Source organism: Callorhinus ursinus, unplaced genomic scaffold, assembly GCF_003265705.2.
Source record: "Callorhinus ursinus isolate GAN/ISIS: 27379988/994484 unplaced genomic scaffold, GSC_fseal_2.0 scaffold19, whole genome shotgun sequence".
NCBI classification, from domain to species: domain Eukaryota; kingdom Metazoa; phylum Chordata; class Mammalia; order Carnivora; family Otariidae; genus Callorhinus; species Callorhinus ursinus.
The window spans coordinates 32030171-32049080 of NW_027397081.1; the positions used below are offsets into that span (position 1 = coordinate 32030171).

General features: G+C 37.6%; 1 protein-coding gene across 2 annotated transcripts in view; it reads right to left on the bottom strand.

Annotated features, from left to right (window-relative positions):
- The window catches only part of ARHGAP42 (Rho GTPase activating protein 42), a 316467-nt gene that overhangs the window by 13699 nt on the left and 283858 nt on the right, over nucleotides 1-18910 (bottom strand). For both annotated transcript variants that reach the window (XM_073904018.1, XM_025893708.2), the window contains exons 14-22: nucleotides 17828-17902; nucleotides 17028-17112; nucleotides 16471-16529; nucleotides 11936-12041; nucleotides 7324-7483; nucleotides 5990-6134; nucleotides 4245-4625; nucleotides 3722-3878; nucleotides 1816-1878 (exon numbers count right to left, since the gene is read on the bottom strand). In XM_073904018.1, coding sequence (XP_073760119.1) covers nucleotides 1816-1878; nucleotides 3722-3878; nucleotides 4245-4625; nucleotides 5990-6134; nucleotides 7324-7483; nucleotides 11936-12041; nucleotides 16471-16529; nucleotides 17028-17112; nucleotides 17828-17902 — 1231 coding nt within the window. The remainder of the gene's footprint in view (nucleotides 1-1815; nucleotides 1879-3721; nucleotides 3879-4244; nucleotides 4626-5989; nucleotides 6135-7323; nucleotides 7484-11935; nucleotides 12042-16470; nucleotides 16530-17027; nucleotides 17113-17827; nucleotides 17903-18910) is intronic.

Consider the following 18910-nt stretch of genomic DNA (forward strand, 5'->3'; position numbering starts at 1 on the left):
TATTTTATTTTATTTATTATTTTTTTCTTAAAGTTTTTAAAGGATTCTCTCTGATACAGAACTTGAGCCCTTAAAAGATTGTTTAGAGCTTCATAATAAAAAGGCTCCACCTAGTGGAGCAATTCAACTATATAGCAAGACGGAAGTAGCAAAGTTAAATCCCTTACACTAAAGCCTAAAAATGATGACAGTTTCAGAGAAATGATGTTTGCTCTGACATGCACAGTATCTAGTTTTCACCATCCCTTGATAAAAGGGAAGAAAGTGAAGATACTATGCATGGAGGTAAAGTAAATGCAAGTACTGGGATTTGTTCGTAAGTTCAACACATTGACCAACATCCCAGTAAGATACCAAAGTGGCTCTACTCTGTGAAGTCAAAAACATTAATACACAAAGTCCTAGCCCTGCTAGGACTTGCGAAAACAGCACTACACAAAGACCCCTGCTAGGACTTGGGGAAAAAAAAAAACAGAATTTGAAGGTCAGTGTTATCCCTAGTAACTAGAATAAGCCCAACATCGTGTAGGTAGTTAATAAACACTTGATGAAAAAGTCCACATGACTTTAAAAAGGGCAATAAAAAATTCTATGGTTGAATAACTTTTTTAAAATTTTAATTCCAGTATAGTTAATACACAGTGTTATATTAGTTTCAGGTGTACAATATAGTGGTTGAATAACTTTTAAAATAACTATACAGTGATACTTCATTTAACTGTGATTCCTTTACTTCATAGCCTTGATTAGCCAAACATGGGAAGCTCAAAACTTTGCCTTTGTACATCCAAAGGAAAAATCAAAGTTTTTTCTTCAAGTGCTCTCATTTATATACTCTTTCAATAGCAAGCATTTATTGAATGACTCAGACCTGTTGCTGATGGTAAAACAAAACAAAACAAAAACAGACATACCAAAATACTAAGAAAATTCCATTATTTCAGACATATTCAAATTAAAAACCAAAGCCCACTGTGGATGAGAAGATCAATTTGGAACAGGAGGAGAGGAAAGTAAAATCTTAGAAGCAAGCAGATTATTAGTGGCAAGATGTAACAATCTATGTCCTTTTAACAGAGAGGAAGGTAAAATCTGGGAAACCTGAATGAAGACCTGTACTCAAAAAAAGAGCTGCTTAGGCCAATCAGCTCTACAGCAACACAGTGGCCATTGAAAATAAGCGTATTTTTCAATGCATGTTCATAAAGCTTCTTCCAGAAAAAGTTCTATAACTTTTAAAAGTCAAAAATATACTTTTGAGGTGCACCTGGGTGGCTCAGTCGGTTAAGTGGTTAAGCGTCTGACTCTTGGTTTCGGCTCAGGCCGTGATCTCAGGGCTGTGAGATGGAGACCTAAGTCTGGCTCTGTGCGCAGCAGGGAGTCAGCTTGAGATTCTTTCTCTCTCTTTCCCTTTGCCCCTCCCCACATTCATGTGCACACTCTCTCTCAAATAAATAAATCTTTAAAAATTTAAAGAAAAAGAATATACTTTTAAAAACTTCCCAGAAATTGTCATCAAAGGAGTCTTTGCCATGCCAAGGGTTATAGCAACTTCTATCTTTCAGAAAACTTGTTTAGAACCCTTCTTTTTTGAAAATTTTAGTAAATGAGGCATCACTGGAACAGTCTGAGAGGCTAAATGCTGTTTACAGACATGACCTTTTTTCCCTCTGAAGAGACAGTGGGTGTGGATTTGACCATCTGCAGACCTGAAGGTCAGAGCTGTCAAAGATGACCCAACATGTCAACAAAAGATAACGATATCACCACTATTTTATTTATTTATTTTTTACTTTAAGGTTTTTGAGAACTTACCGCCCAAAAGAAACCAGCTTAAGTGAACCAACATTTTCAAACAGTTGGGCTTTTGCTGCCACACTGAAAAATAATTTAAAATGCAATCCATTAAAATCGATCAGAAAATCACTCAGTTCAAAGTATAATTCGGGGTAATCAGTTAACACAAACCAAAAATAATTAGTTAAGAACTATCCACAAAATCTGACCTGAATTTTAATTGTTTTAAGCTTTAATGTGAAAGAAATTTTTAGATCTAGTCCCCAGCTCACAGAGTACCAGATGTAATAAACCTATAGCTACCTCATCTTTTCTACTTCAGAAAACTGTGGGAGCAGTAAAAAAGAACATTTTCTCCCCACTCAGCTTCTGGCAGTGATATTGACGCCTGTGGAGCCAAAGGGAAGAATCAAATCATCAAGACAAAAGAACTGTTGTTCATTCTGATAGCTAAGATATAACTAATACTGAAATGTTTCATATTTTTTTAAAATATTTGAACATAGTTCTTAGAGTGAAAAGAGGGAACTCTGAAACATTTGTGGATTCAAATCTTATTTCAAATCATGGGAGGGAGGGCATGATCTATTTGAAAAACTGCGACTCTATTAAAACTGAGGCACCCTGGGGTAATTAGAAAAGTTTCCATACTTACTAAAAGAGAATATCAAATTCTGTGAATGATGTTTTAAATTAGATATTTAAAGTGTATCTTATTTCTTTAGTTGACAAACTTTTCCCCATTGCCTAGCCAGTTGATAGTATGAAGGGTCATTTTACATCTAATACAGAATATATATTCTCTCAATTTTAATTTCTACTTCGTCAGTACAATTACAAAACAGAAGCAAATCTTCTCTTTCCCTCACAAAGGATGGAATTTATACTGACATATTGGCTTAAAATTTATTTTTCCTTAATGGCTAGAACTGTACACACTGGACAGTAGACATATTTATAAATATAGTATTTGTCTATATAGTGGTAGTTGGAATTCTGACCAAGAGAGATAATGTATGTCAAACACACGCTGTAATCAAAAGGTTCCTGTCAAAGGAGGTGATGAATGAATGAATTTAAGATACTGTTCCTATGGAAACAGGTTTACTGAAATGCCTTACTGGACTTTCAGTGAATAATTAAATGGGCTCCTTAACTTTCCAAGTATTAGTTCTCATTATCTCTAAAATGAGGTTTCTACTACCTACTGTGGAGGGACATGAAGTACATTAAGAGATAACATATGTTAAGGTGCCCAGTAATTACAGCATTTGGAGAGCTCAGTAGAAGTCAGGGAAATAAAATGAGAGGGCTAAAAACTTTCCTTTTTAGATTTTGCTTACTTCTTTATCCAAGTTCCCGTTTGCTCTTTGTTCCCTTCCTATTTACGTCTATATACTCTATCCGATGGGCCTAATTTACACTTCTGGGTCTTTTGAGTAAAAGTACTCTCTTTCACCTTCCACGCTCCTTGTTCTCCACGTAGGGGAGACAGTTGATGGAGAGGAGAGAAAACAAACCCTCACAATGTAGACAGCAGTTGCACTTCTCACAGAGAGGTGGAAGAGCTGGGATATAGGCAGTTGGCTCAGCTGAGAGGCAGATGGCTAGCTTTTACAGAATGTGTAGTTTCAAAGCCCAGGACTACTGTATTATACATCCAATCTCATGTCTTTAAATTAAGCCATAGTTCTGCTTGTAAGGCAAATGACTGAAATTGTATGTGTGTGGAATATATCCATCTTAAGCCTCCTCTAATTTGTAATATACCATTTGTAGAAGAGGACAGGGTCCTAAAGAAGTTGACTGTCCCCACACTACAGATGAGGCACTCAGCTGTGGGACTCCTAAAGGTTCTCTGGGACATGTTCAACTCCTGTGTACTCCTGGGTGATACAACAAATACAAACTCTCTCTCACTTACACAGATCCAGGTCGCTGGTAGCCATTGCTTGAGGCAGCGTCTAGCCTTAGTCTCCTGCACATTTTTGGAGGCAGGTCTGGGTGTGGTGGGACTTTGGGCATCTCTTTGGAACCTATAGAAGTTAAGCTTTGAATGGATCCACTGTAGCTCTTGCTTCCTAAAGAGAAAACCCAAGAAAACAGGCAAGGCGCTATCAGACAAAATAACAGCAGTAACACAGTACCTGCGTGTAACAAAAGGAAGCATTTTTCTCTAAGCCCAAATGAGAAGGTACAGAATGTTCTTTGAGCACAGCAGCCCATCACTCAGGGAGATCACAATCTACAGTAATTACAAAAACATCACCTCACGGAGATGGAAAGATCCACGAAAAAAGTCCCAGTGCACAGTTTTAAAAATCCTAGCTCAGGAACAGCATTGTTAGCTCCTTCACCATTAACTTTTCCCTCCTTAATCATGCTGAATAATCCAGCAAGTGATACAGAGACAATGACATTTTATATTAACCTCAAATCTGGTTTACCTTCAGCTGCAGAGATGGATCTGAGAGAGGAAGCCGAGGCTCTTTTCAGTCCTGGAAGCCCATACGGCCCTTTCTTGACCAGGTCTATGGGTGGGGAAACATCCCCTGGGCTGGTGACCGAGGCAACACTCTGGCAATCTGATTCTGCATCCGTTTTGGTTGCATCCTCTTTAGAACTTGATTCAGGACTAGTTGTCCAGAGTCCAAGACTTTTCTGTCCATTGGAAGGTGATGGGGATGCAATCCAAGGAATCCCTCCAGATTTCTCCCTGGGCTGGCAGGAAGCAGACTTGGTTGTGCTGTTTTGTTCAGAGGAGTGAGAGGACAGTGACTCAATGCTCCCCATGGGTGTGCTGTCTGGACTGCTACTGTAAGAGTCACCTGGGTGGGAGCAAGAAAACGGCAGCGGCTGTCTACTGAGAACAACACAACCAAACCCTTCCATTCTCCAACTCACACGTGCTCAGTGGCCACTCGATCCCACTGGAGTGATGGGCCTGTACCCAGTGTGGAAAACCGCCATCCATTCTGGAGAAAGGCTTTAAAACATGCATTTCAACTTAGTGAATGCATTTTTCAACACTACTCAAGGAAGATTTTATATGTACCCTGACCCTATGAAATAATGTTACTTCTTGAAGGATTAGTGAGCTGGCTTGAATTCACACAAAATTTGCTTCTGGGGACACCTGGGTGGCTCATCAGTTAAGTATCCAACTCTTGATCTCAGCTCAGGTCTTGATCTCAGGCCTCACACTGGGCTCCATGCTGGGCATGGAGCCTACTTAAAAAACTTGCTTCTGAAAAAGAACTCACAAATAATAGTAATAAGATTCTTTGATGACATTACAAGAGATCTCTGGAAGGAGGGATGTTAGAGACATGTTTCTGCCTTTTTTTATTTTTCTGATGTTAAGTGATTGAGTTAATGCATCTGAGTCCTTCCTCATTAAGAGGTACCAGTCATGTCAGCTACAAATTAGAAACTGCTTATATTTTTAAAAGAAAGGACTTTTTCCTCTTCCTGCCGAGAATATAGCAATGTAAGAAACTGCCTATTTAACTGAATTATTTTTTAATGTTCTTAAAAGTAAGGTTTAAGAAACAAATCAGAAAAACTATAATAAAGTATTCAAACATATATAAATTAAAAATTAGTGTTTTCTGTTAAATACTGACCGTGAGAAAAAATTGCAGGGCTTGGGGGCGTAGAGTAAAACAAAACAAGTTTAACATGCACCTCGGGATCAAGCTGCCACCCAATTTGCCATGGGGCTTGGTTTAGAACAGCAAGTTAGTGATAATGTGTAGTGTGGTTTCTCTTTGTATTTCTTTTCTCTTTCTCTTTCAGACACTTTGATACCCAAGAGATGATGCTTTAAGGACATAATGTGAAAAGAAGAAAGAAAAGGACTGCTTTAGCCAGACTTTTTCTTGCTTTCTTCCCTACCACTTTGACAATAGGACAAAACCTGCTACAGAGTAGCACTCGATGTACTTAATAGCAGTTGCAGAAAAAAAGGGCACTGAGCAAACTATTTTTTTTTTCCCTTTGTAGCAGTAATGAATTTGTTTGTTCAAAGTACCATGTAACTATACTGACAAAGAATATATAAATGGGAGGGGAGTGTTGGGGAGACAGTATCAGCAAAATCATCTATTTATTTCTACCCTAAAGTTGGTAAGGTGAGGGAAGGCTAAATCAAAGAATGAAGAAAGCATTTCCCTACAGCAGGCACACTTACTATCAGGTTCTGCCAAGCACGGTGTATACCTCCCTCTAGGCTTCCGGGAACCTGTGGAGAGGCAGATTGCTCGTGTCCTTCGGGATCCAGATCGAGACTGAGGCTGAGGAAGAGGAATGCTTGGGTCTGGGGCAGTATGAAAAATCTACATATAAAAAAAAAAAATTGGACAGAGGTCAATAAAAGGGGGCAACTGCCATTTTCATCATAAAATGGTATTTTTGAGTTAATAAATAATCGTAGAACTATATGCTATTTAATCAGCTTCATGGCAAGAGATGCTTGATATAAAAAATATCCTACAGCAATTATAACTTTCTTTTCCACTTACACTGAGTAATGTCCACTTTCTGGGTTTTCTTTTTTATCTTCCCCAATCTCCCAACAATGAATTTCAGAAGATTTTCCAATAATTTCAAATATGAATAAATGTCTGTGTCAAGACACATTGACTCTTACTATTGTGATATTTTCTTTCTCGCTTCATGCTGAACATAACCTGAAGGAAGAGGCTCATTCTGTATCATTTCCCCAGCCAAGCAGTTCCTTGCTTCTCAGGAGAAGGTGCTGTCATGCTGTTGGTCCTGAGCTGTCTTGGAACATGACAAGCTGCAGGGAGAAGTCTGAGCACTGCTACAGGATACAGCCAGGTGGTCTTGGGTTGTGAGTGCTTGCAACCTTAGATAAATGGAGGATATTCTTCTACAGGCACCAAGAAGGGACCCAGGGAAGGAGAGTGCATAGTCTTTCTCTGACAAGGACTAGACCAGGCATAAGTGGATCACATATGTTTTGATTTTCAATGGCTGGATTTACTTAATAATCCAATCACTTTGACTTTCCCAATTTCCCATTTCCATAGTTATTCTAAGATCTCAATCTTGTCAAAGAAACCATGTTTAAAGACCAGAGAGGACTTCAAGGCTGTCCCTGGAATCCTTTTGTTTTGTTGAGAATATTATTGCTGCTGTAAGTCTAATTCCAGAGAGATAAAAAGGTTAAAAAATACACTTAATCACCAAGTGATTCTAACAGATTCTCTGAATATGAGCAAAAAATTCACTACATAAATATTAAAGAAGAGAATCTTGAAAAGTAAATGATGTAAAAGGAAAGGAAACCATTTACCTGGAGGATTCTGAGAAGCACTTAAAAACTAAACAAGAAAAAAAAAATCAAAGTCCTCATGAAGAAGCAATTCATACAAAATGTACAAGACTGATACTTTATAAGAATCTTGAGATCACAATGAACTCACAGATAATACAAATGGAAAATTCCTTCTTAAAAGCAAGGTATAAGATTTGATACTTCCACATGAAAATTCAGCCTACCTTTTCATAGTGCTCGATCAGAATTTCAACCACAATATTCTGAAATTTAATATTCATCATGGCAGCCACAGTTTCTTCTTGTGCTCTCATTAGAGTTGGGCCAAATATGACACCAAGGTTTGAGACAGTCATGAGATTTTGTTGGCTGTGTAGTGACACTCTGCAAATAAGAGCAATAAAAATAACATAAGTTAAATGTTTAATAATTAGGCAATGTTCTCATTTATCAAATTTGTGGCATAAATAAAATGTAAAATATGCCATGATAGGCTAGTTTTCAGGTTCAACCTGAAAATATGCCATGATAGGTTAGCAGTCAGGTTCAACCACTCCCAATTGGCATATGTGGGTATAGCCTAAAGACATAAAAAGGTAATATTAGCTAAGTAAAAATAATTACAAAGTTTGATTAAAGGAATAAATCTTGATATCCTAAATTGAATATAATCACCCTAGAGAGATTATGAGTTGTTAGGGATTCTCTAGGGTACTATACTTCTTTTAGAACAGATGATTAAGATTAGATTGGTTGGAATTATATTTGGATACACTGAACATATTATTGAAAACCTGGTGCCAGGCATTTTCATAGATATTAATTGCATTTAATCCTCCCAGGAAGTCAGCTTTTTCTATTGTAAAGGTTAAAAAAAAAAAGCAAAACTGGGGTGCCTGGGTGGTGCAGTCGGTTAAGTGTCTGACTCTTGGTTCTAGCTCAGGTCATGATCCCAGGGTCCTGGGATGGAGCCCCGAGTTGGGCTCCCCGTTCTGCACGAGTCTTCTTGTCTTTCTCCTTCCCCCACCTTCTCTCTCTCAAATAAATAAGTAAATCTTAAAAAAAAAAAAAAAGGCAAAACTCCTAAGTAAAAATGATGTATTCCACGTAACGGCAAACTGGGGACAGAGATGCTATTTAAATTCAGGTCTCCTGAATATGTCAGGGGTTTTCTTAAGCTCCCTACATAAGACAACTAGCCAATGAATGTTTCTATCCTTCTTTTTCCCTTCCATCCATCCACTCATCCATTCAAAATTTCCCTGAGTGCCTCCTTAGTTGGGGGCACTATGTTAGGCAAACAGTAAGAGAAGGAGATATGGTAGCATCAGTGCTGGCTTGAAAATGAAAATAAAACAAAAAGCCTCTGGTATTACTGGCCTTAGAAAAAGTTACCTTATTCCAGTAACTGTCAAAAATGACTTTGACTAATTTAGAAATTAGATATATTCTTTTTTTTAAAGATTATTTATTTGAGAGAGTGTGTGCACAGGGGAGCTGGGGGAGAGGCAGGGGAAAGAATCTCAAGCAGACTCTCTGCTGAGTGGGGAGCCCTTCTCAGGGCTTGGTCTCAGAACCCTGAGATCATGACCTGAGCCAAAATCAAGAGTCAGACACTTAACCAACTGAGCCACCCAGGCACCCCAACTGGGCATATTCTTAAGAAAAAACCTCATTCATTTGACCAATCTTCTAGGTTAACACTGCCTTTTCTATCTTACGTCTAGGCATGTTGTTAAAATACGAAGTTCTAGAAAGAAGCACAGCACAAGAGCATGTTTATACCTAAGCGTGCATCACTAAATCACTAACTACTTTCCAGAAGCAAAAGTAAAATTTTATGGAGAATCCAGGATTTTGAATATTATGCAAATCCTAGCACAGGACAGGAAGAGCTGATTGTCTCACTGACTGAATTTTTCCCTTGTGCCTGACAGAGCACTAGCTAAGAAGCTCTTGGTTAGAATAGGAAAAGTTTCATTTCACATTTTCTTTTTACATAACCAAATATTACGTGTGTGTGTGTGTGTGTGTGTGTGTGTGTGTATTAGTTGCTTAGTATGTACTAGAGAATCTACTAAGAGAGCAGTATGTAAAGATGTCTGGATTTAAAGCTTGGATCCATCCAACTTGGAAGCTGGGTGCAATCAGCCAAGTTATTTACAATCTCTAGGCATCAGTTTCCTCATCTACAAAGAGTAAGGACCCCTATAGGGTTGATAAAATTAAATAATGTTACAGGAAATATGATCTCAAAACATTAGTCTTCCTTGTAATTAAATTGGCTTTAGGCACTCTTGCCAAAATATAAGAGTTCCTGGTAGTGTGAGTAAACTGGAATAAGATTAATATTAAGCTCATGGGGAAAACATTTGGAAATCCTAAAAAAAAAATTGGTTTTGAAAAGGAGAGTTTGTGTTGCTCACAAGATGGAATATTTGGATGAACAATTTTCACTGAATTTCCCTTCTGCGGAGCTAACTCAATCAATACAGACACTTAGCACCCCACATTTCAGCTATTTCTGCACCTCATTCCCTCAATCTGTTGAGGGAATGGACACCCAACTGCCCTTTTAAATATTCAAAGTTAGAGTCGAAGAAGAGACCACAGATAGCCTTTGTTTTAAAGACAAAGAAAAGGATTCTCAGAAAAGAAGTAATGGTTTATACCATGTCTCAAAGCTAATTAATGGAGATTTGGAATCAACCTTTTAGTCACTGGTCCTTTAGATAGGGACCAATCCAGATTACTGGTCTTAAATTCTCTTTTCTTCAGATATACTAAGGTTGCCAGGGATCAAGAGTGTTATTACTTGTTTGTAGTTTACTTAAGTCACTGGTGATGTGGATACACATTCCAATAATACTGCTCAGGAGTCAATGGGGACTGACTTTTTATAGGTTCAGGAAAAAAGCCAGGAATGGTGATAAAGGATGGGCAAAAGAATTTTAAGCACTCTTCTATGGCCAGATATTATCCTCTGCTATCCCCCGTAGCAAAGCCATGCACATTCACTATAAGGGGGAAGTCTAAGTTCATCTAACACTCTGGATAATTAAACAAAAACATTTTATGTGACACTCATGTATCTTTTAAAAGCAGTTTAAAAAGGCTTTGCTAGAAAATTAACTTGAATATATGAAGAGAATGCCCAATACATACAGTGTGGTTAAATTTCATGAAGAAGTCACACAATTCAAAACACAATTCAAGACTAAATCTGACCAAAAATCCTTGTTCATTAACTAAAAGAGGTATTGCCATATGCAACAGTTAATAATGAACTTGATATGGCGCAGTTCCTAGTGGATTTCCTTCTTATTTCAAGGGGCAGGAGGGCAATTCATATTATCTCATCTGCAGGTTAAGATGAGATTTATTAACATGTTATGTAGCTCTATTTCAAATGTGCATGGCTCAAATTAGCATAAACTGGGTTACTTGTTTGTAACAAGTAACTACTACTTCGTTGTATTAAGCAACGAAGAAGGAGTCATTTAATTGTGAATCATAGTACTCGCTAAGATGGAAAATATCCTTATTTGTATATGAGCCTGAAAGGGAATTCTTAAGTTTAAAACCTGAATTTGGGGGCAACTGGATGGCTCAGTCGGTTAAGCGACCAACATTTGGTTTCGGCTCAGGTCATGATCTCAGGGTCATGAGATCGAGCCCTGTGTCAGGCTCTGTGCTCAGTGGGCAGACTGCTGGAGATTCTCTCCCTCTTATTCTCCCTCTATCTTCCCCATCCTCTCTCTCAAATAAATAAATAAATCTTTAAAAAAAAATCTGAATTTGGACTTTTGTTTACAGTAGCATGGCGTGTGTGTGTGTGTGTGTGTGTGTGTGTGTGTGTATGAAACAGAGAGAATCTTTAGACAGATTTATGAGGCCACAGTACCCAGATATTTGATCAAACATAATTCTAGATGATTTATGAAGGTATTTTTTGCATAAAATTAACATTTATATCAGTAGACTCAAGAATAAAGCAGATTATCCTCCATATGAGTGGGCCTCATTCAATCAGTTGAAGTCTTAAAAAGACTGAGGTCCTCTGAGTAGGAGGGGATTCTGCTTCCAGACTGCCTTGGATTGGAGCTGCAATGTTAACTCTTCCCTGAGTCTCCAGACTACCAGCTGCCCTGCAGACTTCAGACTTACCAGCCTTCACAATAGTGCAGGCCAGTTCCTTGCAACCAATCTCTCTCTCATACACACACACATATACACACACACACACACTGTACACACACACACAAATATATATAGCTACACACACACACACACACACACACACAAACATTCTATTGGTTCTGTTCCTCTGGAGAAACTTGATTAACATGATATCTATCTATCCAGATTTTTAAATACATATATGAACTAACAGCAGAGTCAGAAAAATCTTCAGAGACCAAGTGATGCTATGAAACCAGAGAAAGAAACTAACTTTAGAGTGGCACTTTGACCTGGCAAAACCTGTTGACACTAGTAGCATAGAGAACTGATCTTCAAACTTAGGGCTTACAATGCATCTAAAAGACCTGGGGGAAAAAAACATATGCTCCTTCATATATTTTTATGTAAGGTTTTTGTCATTAGCTTAACAGTTGCGAAGGATATTAATCATTTGCATAGTGTAAACATATACAGTACATACACACACAGATATATCTTAAAAATAAACTGTCACATCATTTTTTAAAAGCATATTCAATAGACTGATTATAATAACAATGTTATAGTACCATCATACACTTTAGAAAGACATGAACAAGTCTAACTTTAACATTGAACAAGTAGTTAAGTGAACAACATAAATCAGAGAATTACTTGACGAGGTGCTTTATTAAGATGTCCAGCATCTCTCTGTTTTTTTCTGGCAATTTGTGCACCAATGCATGTACAGCCTCCACCCGGTAGTTTTGGTCATCAGATTCTGTAACATAAAGGTTGCAAATGTTCAGTTTCAATTGCATTCAAACGTGTAAATAAACATTAGTAATCTAAACATTATAAACACTCCTACCCTCATGCCTTACAAACATTGCTTCATGCAGTAAGTATTATCACTATCACTGGCTTAGAGCGGTTGAGTAACCTAATCATGGTCATAAAGTTAGTTAAGAAGTCAAACTAACCCAGTTCTACCTAATCCAGACCTGTGCTCATAGCCACTGGACCTCCATACAACCATAACTCATCCCCTGCAAAGTCAGTGACCACAGAAATTGTTACAGGGGGCCTACTGTGCCAGGCAATATAATATACTTTATCACACATAAAACTTCCTAGTGACTCCATCAGACAAAGGAAGAAAGTCTTTCTTTCCAAATTTTATAGATTTAAAGATAACAGGGAATTACTTTTCTGAGGTGTCAGGATTATTATGCAAACAGAGGCCTGATAGATTTTAAGTCCACGTTGACAATGGTAAATCTGAAAAGTAAAAAACCATCTAAAGGAAGACTAGTCTAGTCTGCGAGGCAAAAGCCAACATGCTGACATGTCTGCTAGAGAAACATCTAACACTTCAGAATGAAGAACCTATTAACATGCTCTTACTATAATAAACAAATTCTATGGTGACTACCTACCCTGCCAAGCCCTTTCTCTGAAAAGTGCCCAACAGGAGGTGAGGAAAGAGCATGGCTCACTCTGGGCCAAACACAAAGTCTCTCAGGGGTTGGAACGGAGACACCAAAACTGTGATCTGTCCGCTTAGCTATGTGAAAAGGCATATCGTGTAAGACCAGGGTTGACATGACCAAATGTGCTCCAAAGCCAAGAAAGTCCGACTGGAAAGGGAGATACAAATAAGGCAGCAAACAACAGAGAGGAGAGACCCTCCTAAAAGGATGGGAAGAGAAATATCAATTCCCAGTTTTGCAGTTCCTAGCTGTAGGCCCGTGGAAAACCTGATCCATACTCTGCCAGGGAATCTGTGAGACACCTTGTGATTTCTGAATAACTTTCCCTTTTTACAGAGCTGAATTTCCAAATAATACCTAATTTTATTATCTTATTATCCGGTACATGGGAATATCCTTGACCCAGACAAAAGATTAATTCTTATCTATAAGAATATATTTTAATTATCATGGTAGTGAATTATTTATTTGCTATAGAAGTAGAGAAAAATAGTTTACAACCAAATGTTTCTATTAAAACAAGCTGCTCATTTAGCTACTTAGCTAGGTGGCTCAAATGCTATTTGTTTAACACAAAATTTCTGTAAGAGTTCTAGGGTAAGAGTCCAAAAAATTGGCTTGTAGCCCTGATTTTGCCATTAATTTACTAGTGTCCTTGGACAAAGTCACTGGCCCACTCAGGGACCTAGTAAATAAAATGAGAGGTCAGACTATACATTTTCTAAGGTTTTGTTCATCTAATAAGGATAGATTTCAGTGAAGAGAATGTAGAATGGAGAGCTTTCAGGAGAAAGCTAAGTGGTACAGGTGTTTATGAGATCATGTGGTCAGTCACGTATGCTGGACTGGAAAACCAAGGTCACTCAATGTTATCTGACACGTATCAGCAGACAACATTTCCTGTGACATTACAATGTGTGGTAATAAATTAATGCAACTGCTTTCTTTCTTGGGACTGTGAAAAATACTTGGTACAGTCATACCTCATACATCTTAACAATGAATTGCTAATTCCTAATGGTTAAATGTCGTGATGGGCTCAGACGGCAACCCTGCATTTTGGTTTTAATGTTTTAAAAGTATGTATTTCTAATTTCTCAGCTTACATGTTTTCACTGAGCCCCTCCCCACAGTTTTTGAATTAAGCCTATCTATATATATATATTCCATTATAGCAATCATAGACCCAAAGAAATTACATGGATATGTGATTATTATCAATAAACAGAGGGAAAAGGATTGATGGAAGTGCCTGTTACCTGGCTCTTCTCTCCAGATTTAGCAATACAGCATGTCAGTATGAGTAGGTAGCACACTTGACTGTACATATTTGTAGTCTTATCTATTTAACCATAAGGTTGCGCTTATAAGAAACTAACACTCATCAATTGAGTAGAATATAACTAAAATAATTCCTCTTGGCACACCAGTCACCCCAATGAAGTCTTATTAAGTGGCAAAATATTATAATTCATTCTGCAATTTCTTTAAATCAAGTTAAATGTAGTCTTGATTCCCTTTATCTCTTTCCCCTATCCTCCACTCACCTCTCCTCTGGCAACCACCAGTTTGTTCTCTGTATTTAAGAGTATTCCTTTTTCGTTTCTTTTTTGTTTGTTTGGTTGGTTTCTTAAATTCCACATGTGAATGAAATCATATAGTATTGGTCTTTCTCTGTCTGACTTATTTTACTTAGTACTATACCCTCTAGGTCCATCCATGTTCTTGCACGTGTCAAGATTTCATTCTCTCTTGTGGTTTAGTAATATTCCATTGTGCATATATACCACATCTTCTTTATCCAGTCATCTATCGATGGACACTTCTGTTGTTGCCATGTCTCGGCTATTGTAAATAATGCTGCAATAAATGTAATGGTGCACATATCTTTCTGAATTGGTGTTTTCATTTTCTTTGGGTAAATATCCAGTAGTCGAATTACTGGATCGTATGGTAGTTCTATTCTTAATATTTTGAGGAACCTCCATACTGTTTTCCAGAGTGGCTGCACCAGTTTGCATTCCCACCAACAGTGCGAGAGGGTTCCCATTTCTCCACAACCTCGCCAACACCTGTTGCTTCCTGTCTTGTTAATTTTAGCCATTCTGACTGGTGAGAGGGGATAGCTCATTGTAGTTTTGATTTGTATTTCCCTGATGATGAGTGATGTGGAGCATCTTTTCATGTGTTTACTGTCCATCTGTATGTTTGCTTTGGAAAAATGTCTCCTCAGGGCCTCTGCCTCTTTTTTAATCAAATTGTTTTTCTAGCGTTGAGTTGTAAGTTCTTTATATATTTTGGATATTAACCCCTTATCAGATATATCATTTGCAAATATTTTCTCTCTTTCAGTAGGTTGCCTTTTTGTTTTGTTGATGATTTCCTTTATTGCTCAAACTTTATTTTGGTGTAGTCCCAATTGTTTAATTTTGCTTTTTGTTTCCCTTGCCAGAGAAGACATATCTAGAAAAATGTTTCTCCAGTCAATGTCAAAGAGCTACTGCCTATGTCTTCTCCTAGTTTTATGGTTTTAAGTCTCACATTTAGGTCTTTAATCCATCATTCACAATTTCTTATTTGTTTACAAACCGTACTGTCAGCTATTAAATATCAAATGGCAAAACTAAGAGGCAATCCATGGAATGGGAGAAGATATTTGCAAATGACATTACAGATAAAGGGCTGGTATCCAAGATCTTTATAAAGAACTTCTCAAACTCAACACCCAAAAAACAAATAATCCAGTCAATAAATGGGCTGAAGACATGAACAGACACATCTCCAAAGACATAGAAATGGCTAACAGACACATGAAAAAAGGTTCAACATCACTAGCCATCAGGGAAATACAAATCAAATCCACAATGAGATACTACCTTAAATCAGTCAGAATGGCAAAAATTAACAAGACAGGAAACAACAAGTGTTGGCAAGGGTGTGGAGAAAGGGGAACCCTCTTACACTGTTGGTGGGAATGCAAGCTGGTACAGCCACTCTGGAAAACAGAATGGAGTTTCTTCAAGATGTTAAAAATAGAGCTACCCTATTACCCAGCAAAAGATACAGATGTAGTGAAATGAAGGGGCACCTGCACCCCAATGTTCATAGCAATAATGTCCACAATAGCGAAACTTTGGAAGGAGCTGAGATGCCCTTCAACAGATGAATAGATAAGAAGATGTGGTTCATATATACAGTGGAATATTACTCAGCCATCAGAAAGGATGAGTACCCACCATTTGCATCGACATGGATGGAACTGGAGGGGATGATGCTAAGTGAAATAAGTCAAGCAGGGAAAGACAATTCTTATATGGTTTCACTCATATGTGAATATAAGGAATAGTACAGAGGGCCACAGGGGAAGGGAGGGAAGAAATCAGAGAGGGAGACAAACCATGAGAGACTCTGGACTCTGGGAAACAAACTGAAGGTTACAGAAGGAAGGGGGATGGGAGGATGGGGTAACCGGGTGATGAGTATTAAGGAGGGCACGTGCTGTGATGAGCATGGGGTGTTATACCCAACTAATGAATCGTTGAACACTACATCAAAAACTAATGATGGCTAATTGAACATAATGAAAAAAAGTATCAGATTGACAGTTTCTTAAGCAATATACAGGAAAATCTTAACTAGTTGGTTTAAATTTATACCTCTAAGTGATAGAGCATAAAACTACATCAATTATAATACATCCAATGGAAGTGTACTTACTAACTGCAACAATAAAATCTTTGTGTAACTTGTAAGTCATCAGTGGTTCTGCAAGGCATCTGCAATGGATAAAGAAGCAGGCATTAGAATGGCAATATTTTTTTTTTATTTTCCCTGAACTTTAGTGTTTCTTTAAGAGTTGGGTGATTAAGGAGTATGATCAAGTCCTAGTAAGGCCGCTCCAGGCAGTCCCAAAATGCAGACCTCGAAGATACCAAAGCCCCTTAGCACTTCTTGGCATAACTGTACTAAAAAGGAAGGCTGGAAAATGATTTTGTCACTGTGAGAACTAATGAACCACAAGAGCAAAATACCTCTCAGATATGGGGACAATAGTTAAATAAAAAACAAAAACAAAACAAAAACAACTTTAAAAAGCATGTATAACTTCCAAAACCCTAAATATAAATATCACCACCTTATGCTATTTCACCTGAAGGTGAAGAATTGCTCTAAGTAGTGAAGTTCATGCCCAGGAGCTCCAAGGAATCACAGGACAACTGCCCAAGGAGGTAAGGGAGACATCACACGCAGAGTAGGAGTTAAACCTTCCTTACCTGAGGTAGTTTTTCAGTCCACTTGTTATTGTCTTATTATCCCACAATTCAATATCAATGTCAATATCAGGAGGGGATTTTGGAGCTGAAAAGAGTAAAAAATAAGATATTTAAACTGTGCAATTCAAAACATCATTCACACCATAAAGAAGATGTACACAAACATAAGTAGGTCAAAGAGAGAGACATTTATTTCTCAGAGTGCCAACAGATTTAAGTTTAGAATTGTTTGTGCGAACCTGGTGTAAATCTCACTCTGATGCCCTATAAACCTCAAAGATTTCTTGTGGAATAATAGTGTTCCAAATCAAATTATTATCAATTGCTAACATCACAGAGCACTTACCATCTGCCAGGCATGCTTCCAAGTACATTATATGAATTAACATATCCAATCCTCATACTTCTCAATGAGGCAGGCACTATTATTATCCCCATTTTATGAATGAGAAGGTTGAGGCACAAAGTGTTTAAACAAATTACCCAAGGTCACAAAGCTTTTAAGTGGCAAGTCAGGATTCCAAGCTAGGCAATCTGAATCCAGCATCCATAAATCTCAATGCAACTCTAGCTAATCAAAGGACACTTGAGAAAAAGTCCAACATTATAAAAAGGACCCCTCCCAAATTCTGATTGTTCATCTATTATAACTGAACATTAAAAACTGAATGCAAATATTAATTTTAAATATTACTTGAAACAAATTCAAAGGCAAGCAATAGTATAATTCTCAAAGAAAGCTATGGTTTGGATTATCTATAATACAAAAAATTAAGTAACCACCTTCATCCAAAACTTACAAAATGTTGTGTTCATGAGTTTCTGAACTTTGGAGTTTACTCCTCCTATTCGGTAGAGGCCTAAAATAGTGATGCCTAATGAGAAGAAAAAAAATCACAAGAGAATGGCTTGAGACCAGCAGCACAAGTACAGAATGTTAAAAAACTCAGGCATATACCTATACAGAATTTGAAAGCTACTTGTCCAATTTTGCAGTCTAACTTCAGCAAATCTACCCTGGAAACACCCATCACACATATATTTCTCAGAATAGACACTGAACAGTGTCTGAAAGTCTTTTGAAGATCTTTAAAGTAGCAAAGTACCCCGTTCATTCACCACTATTTGAATACAAAAAGCATCAAAGATGGGAAATGATAATCAGGACTTCTCATCCTCTATTTCTTCAGTCATGGAGTCCTGCATGTTGAAGAGTTGGAAGGCATTTACATCTTCATTTTGAAGATGAGGAAACAGATTCAGAGAATTTAAGAAACATACTTAGCTTCTCAAAACTTCTAAGTGGCAGCACCAAAATCTAAGCCTAAGTTCACAGAATTTCAAAGCCCAATATGAGTTTTCCTAAAGCAAAATTTTCCTGGAATGGAAAGAGTGTAATAGGCACCAGAGTGGGCTTCAGGTGAGAGGTCATGACTAGAGAGAGGAAAGGTGCTATAATTGTGACCGTGACTGAAATCACTGAAGGAAATAATATAAGGAAGGAGGAAGACCAGCTCCTTAAGAATGTTACCCCACTAAAGCTTGAAAAAAAATCAAAGAAGTGGTTATAGTAATAAATAACACAAAGTCTATCAATAAGAAGTAAAGCAAGCCTTTATTAAGAAAAATCATTAAAAAGAAATACAGTGAAAGACATGTATCATATGACCTCACTGATATGAGGAATTCTTAATCTCAGGAAACAAACTGAGGGTTGCTGGAGTGGGGGTGTGTGGGAGGGATGGGGTGGCTGGGTGATAGACATTGGGGAGGGTATGTGCTATGGTGAGTGCTGTGAATTGTGCAAGACTGTTGAATCACAGATCTGTACCTCTGAAACAGATAACACATTTTATGTTAAAAAAAAAAAAAAGAAGATAGCA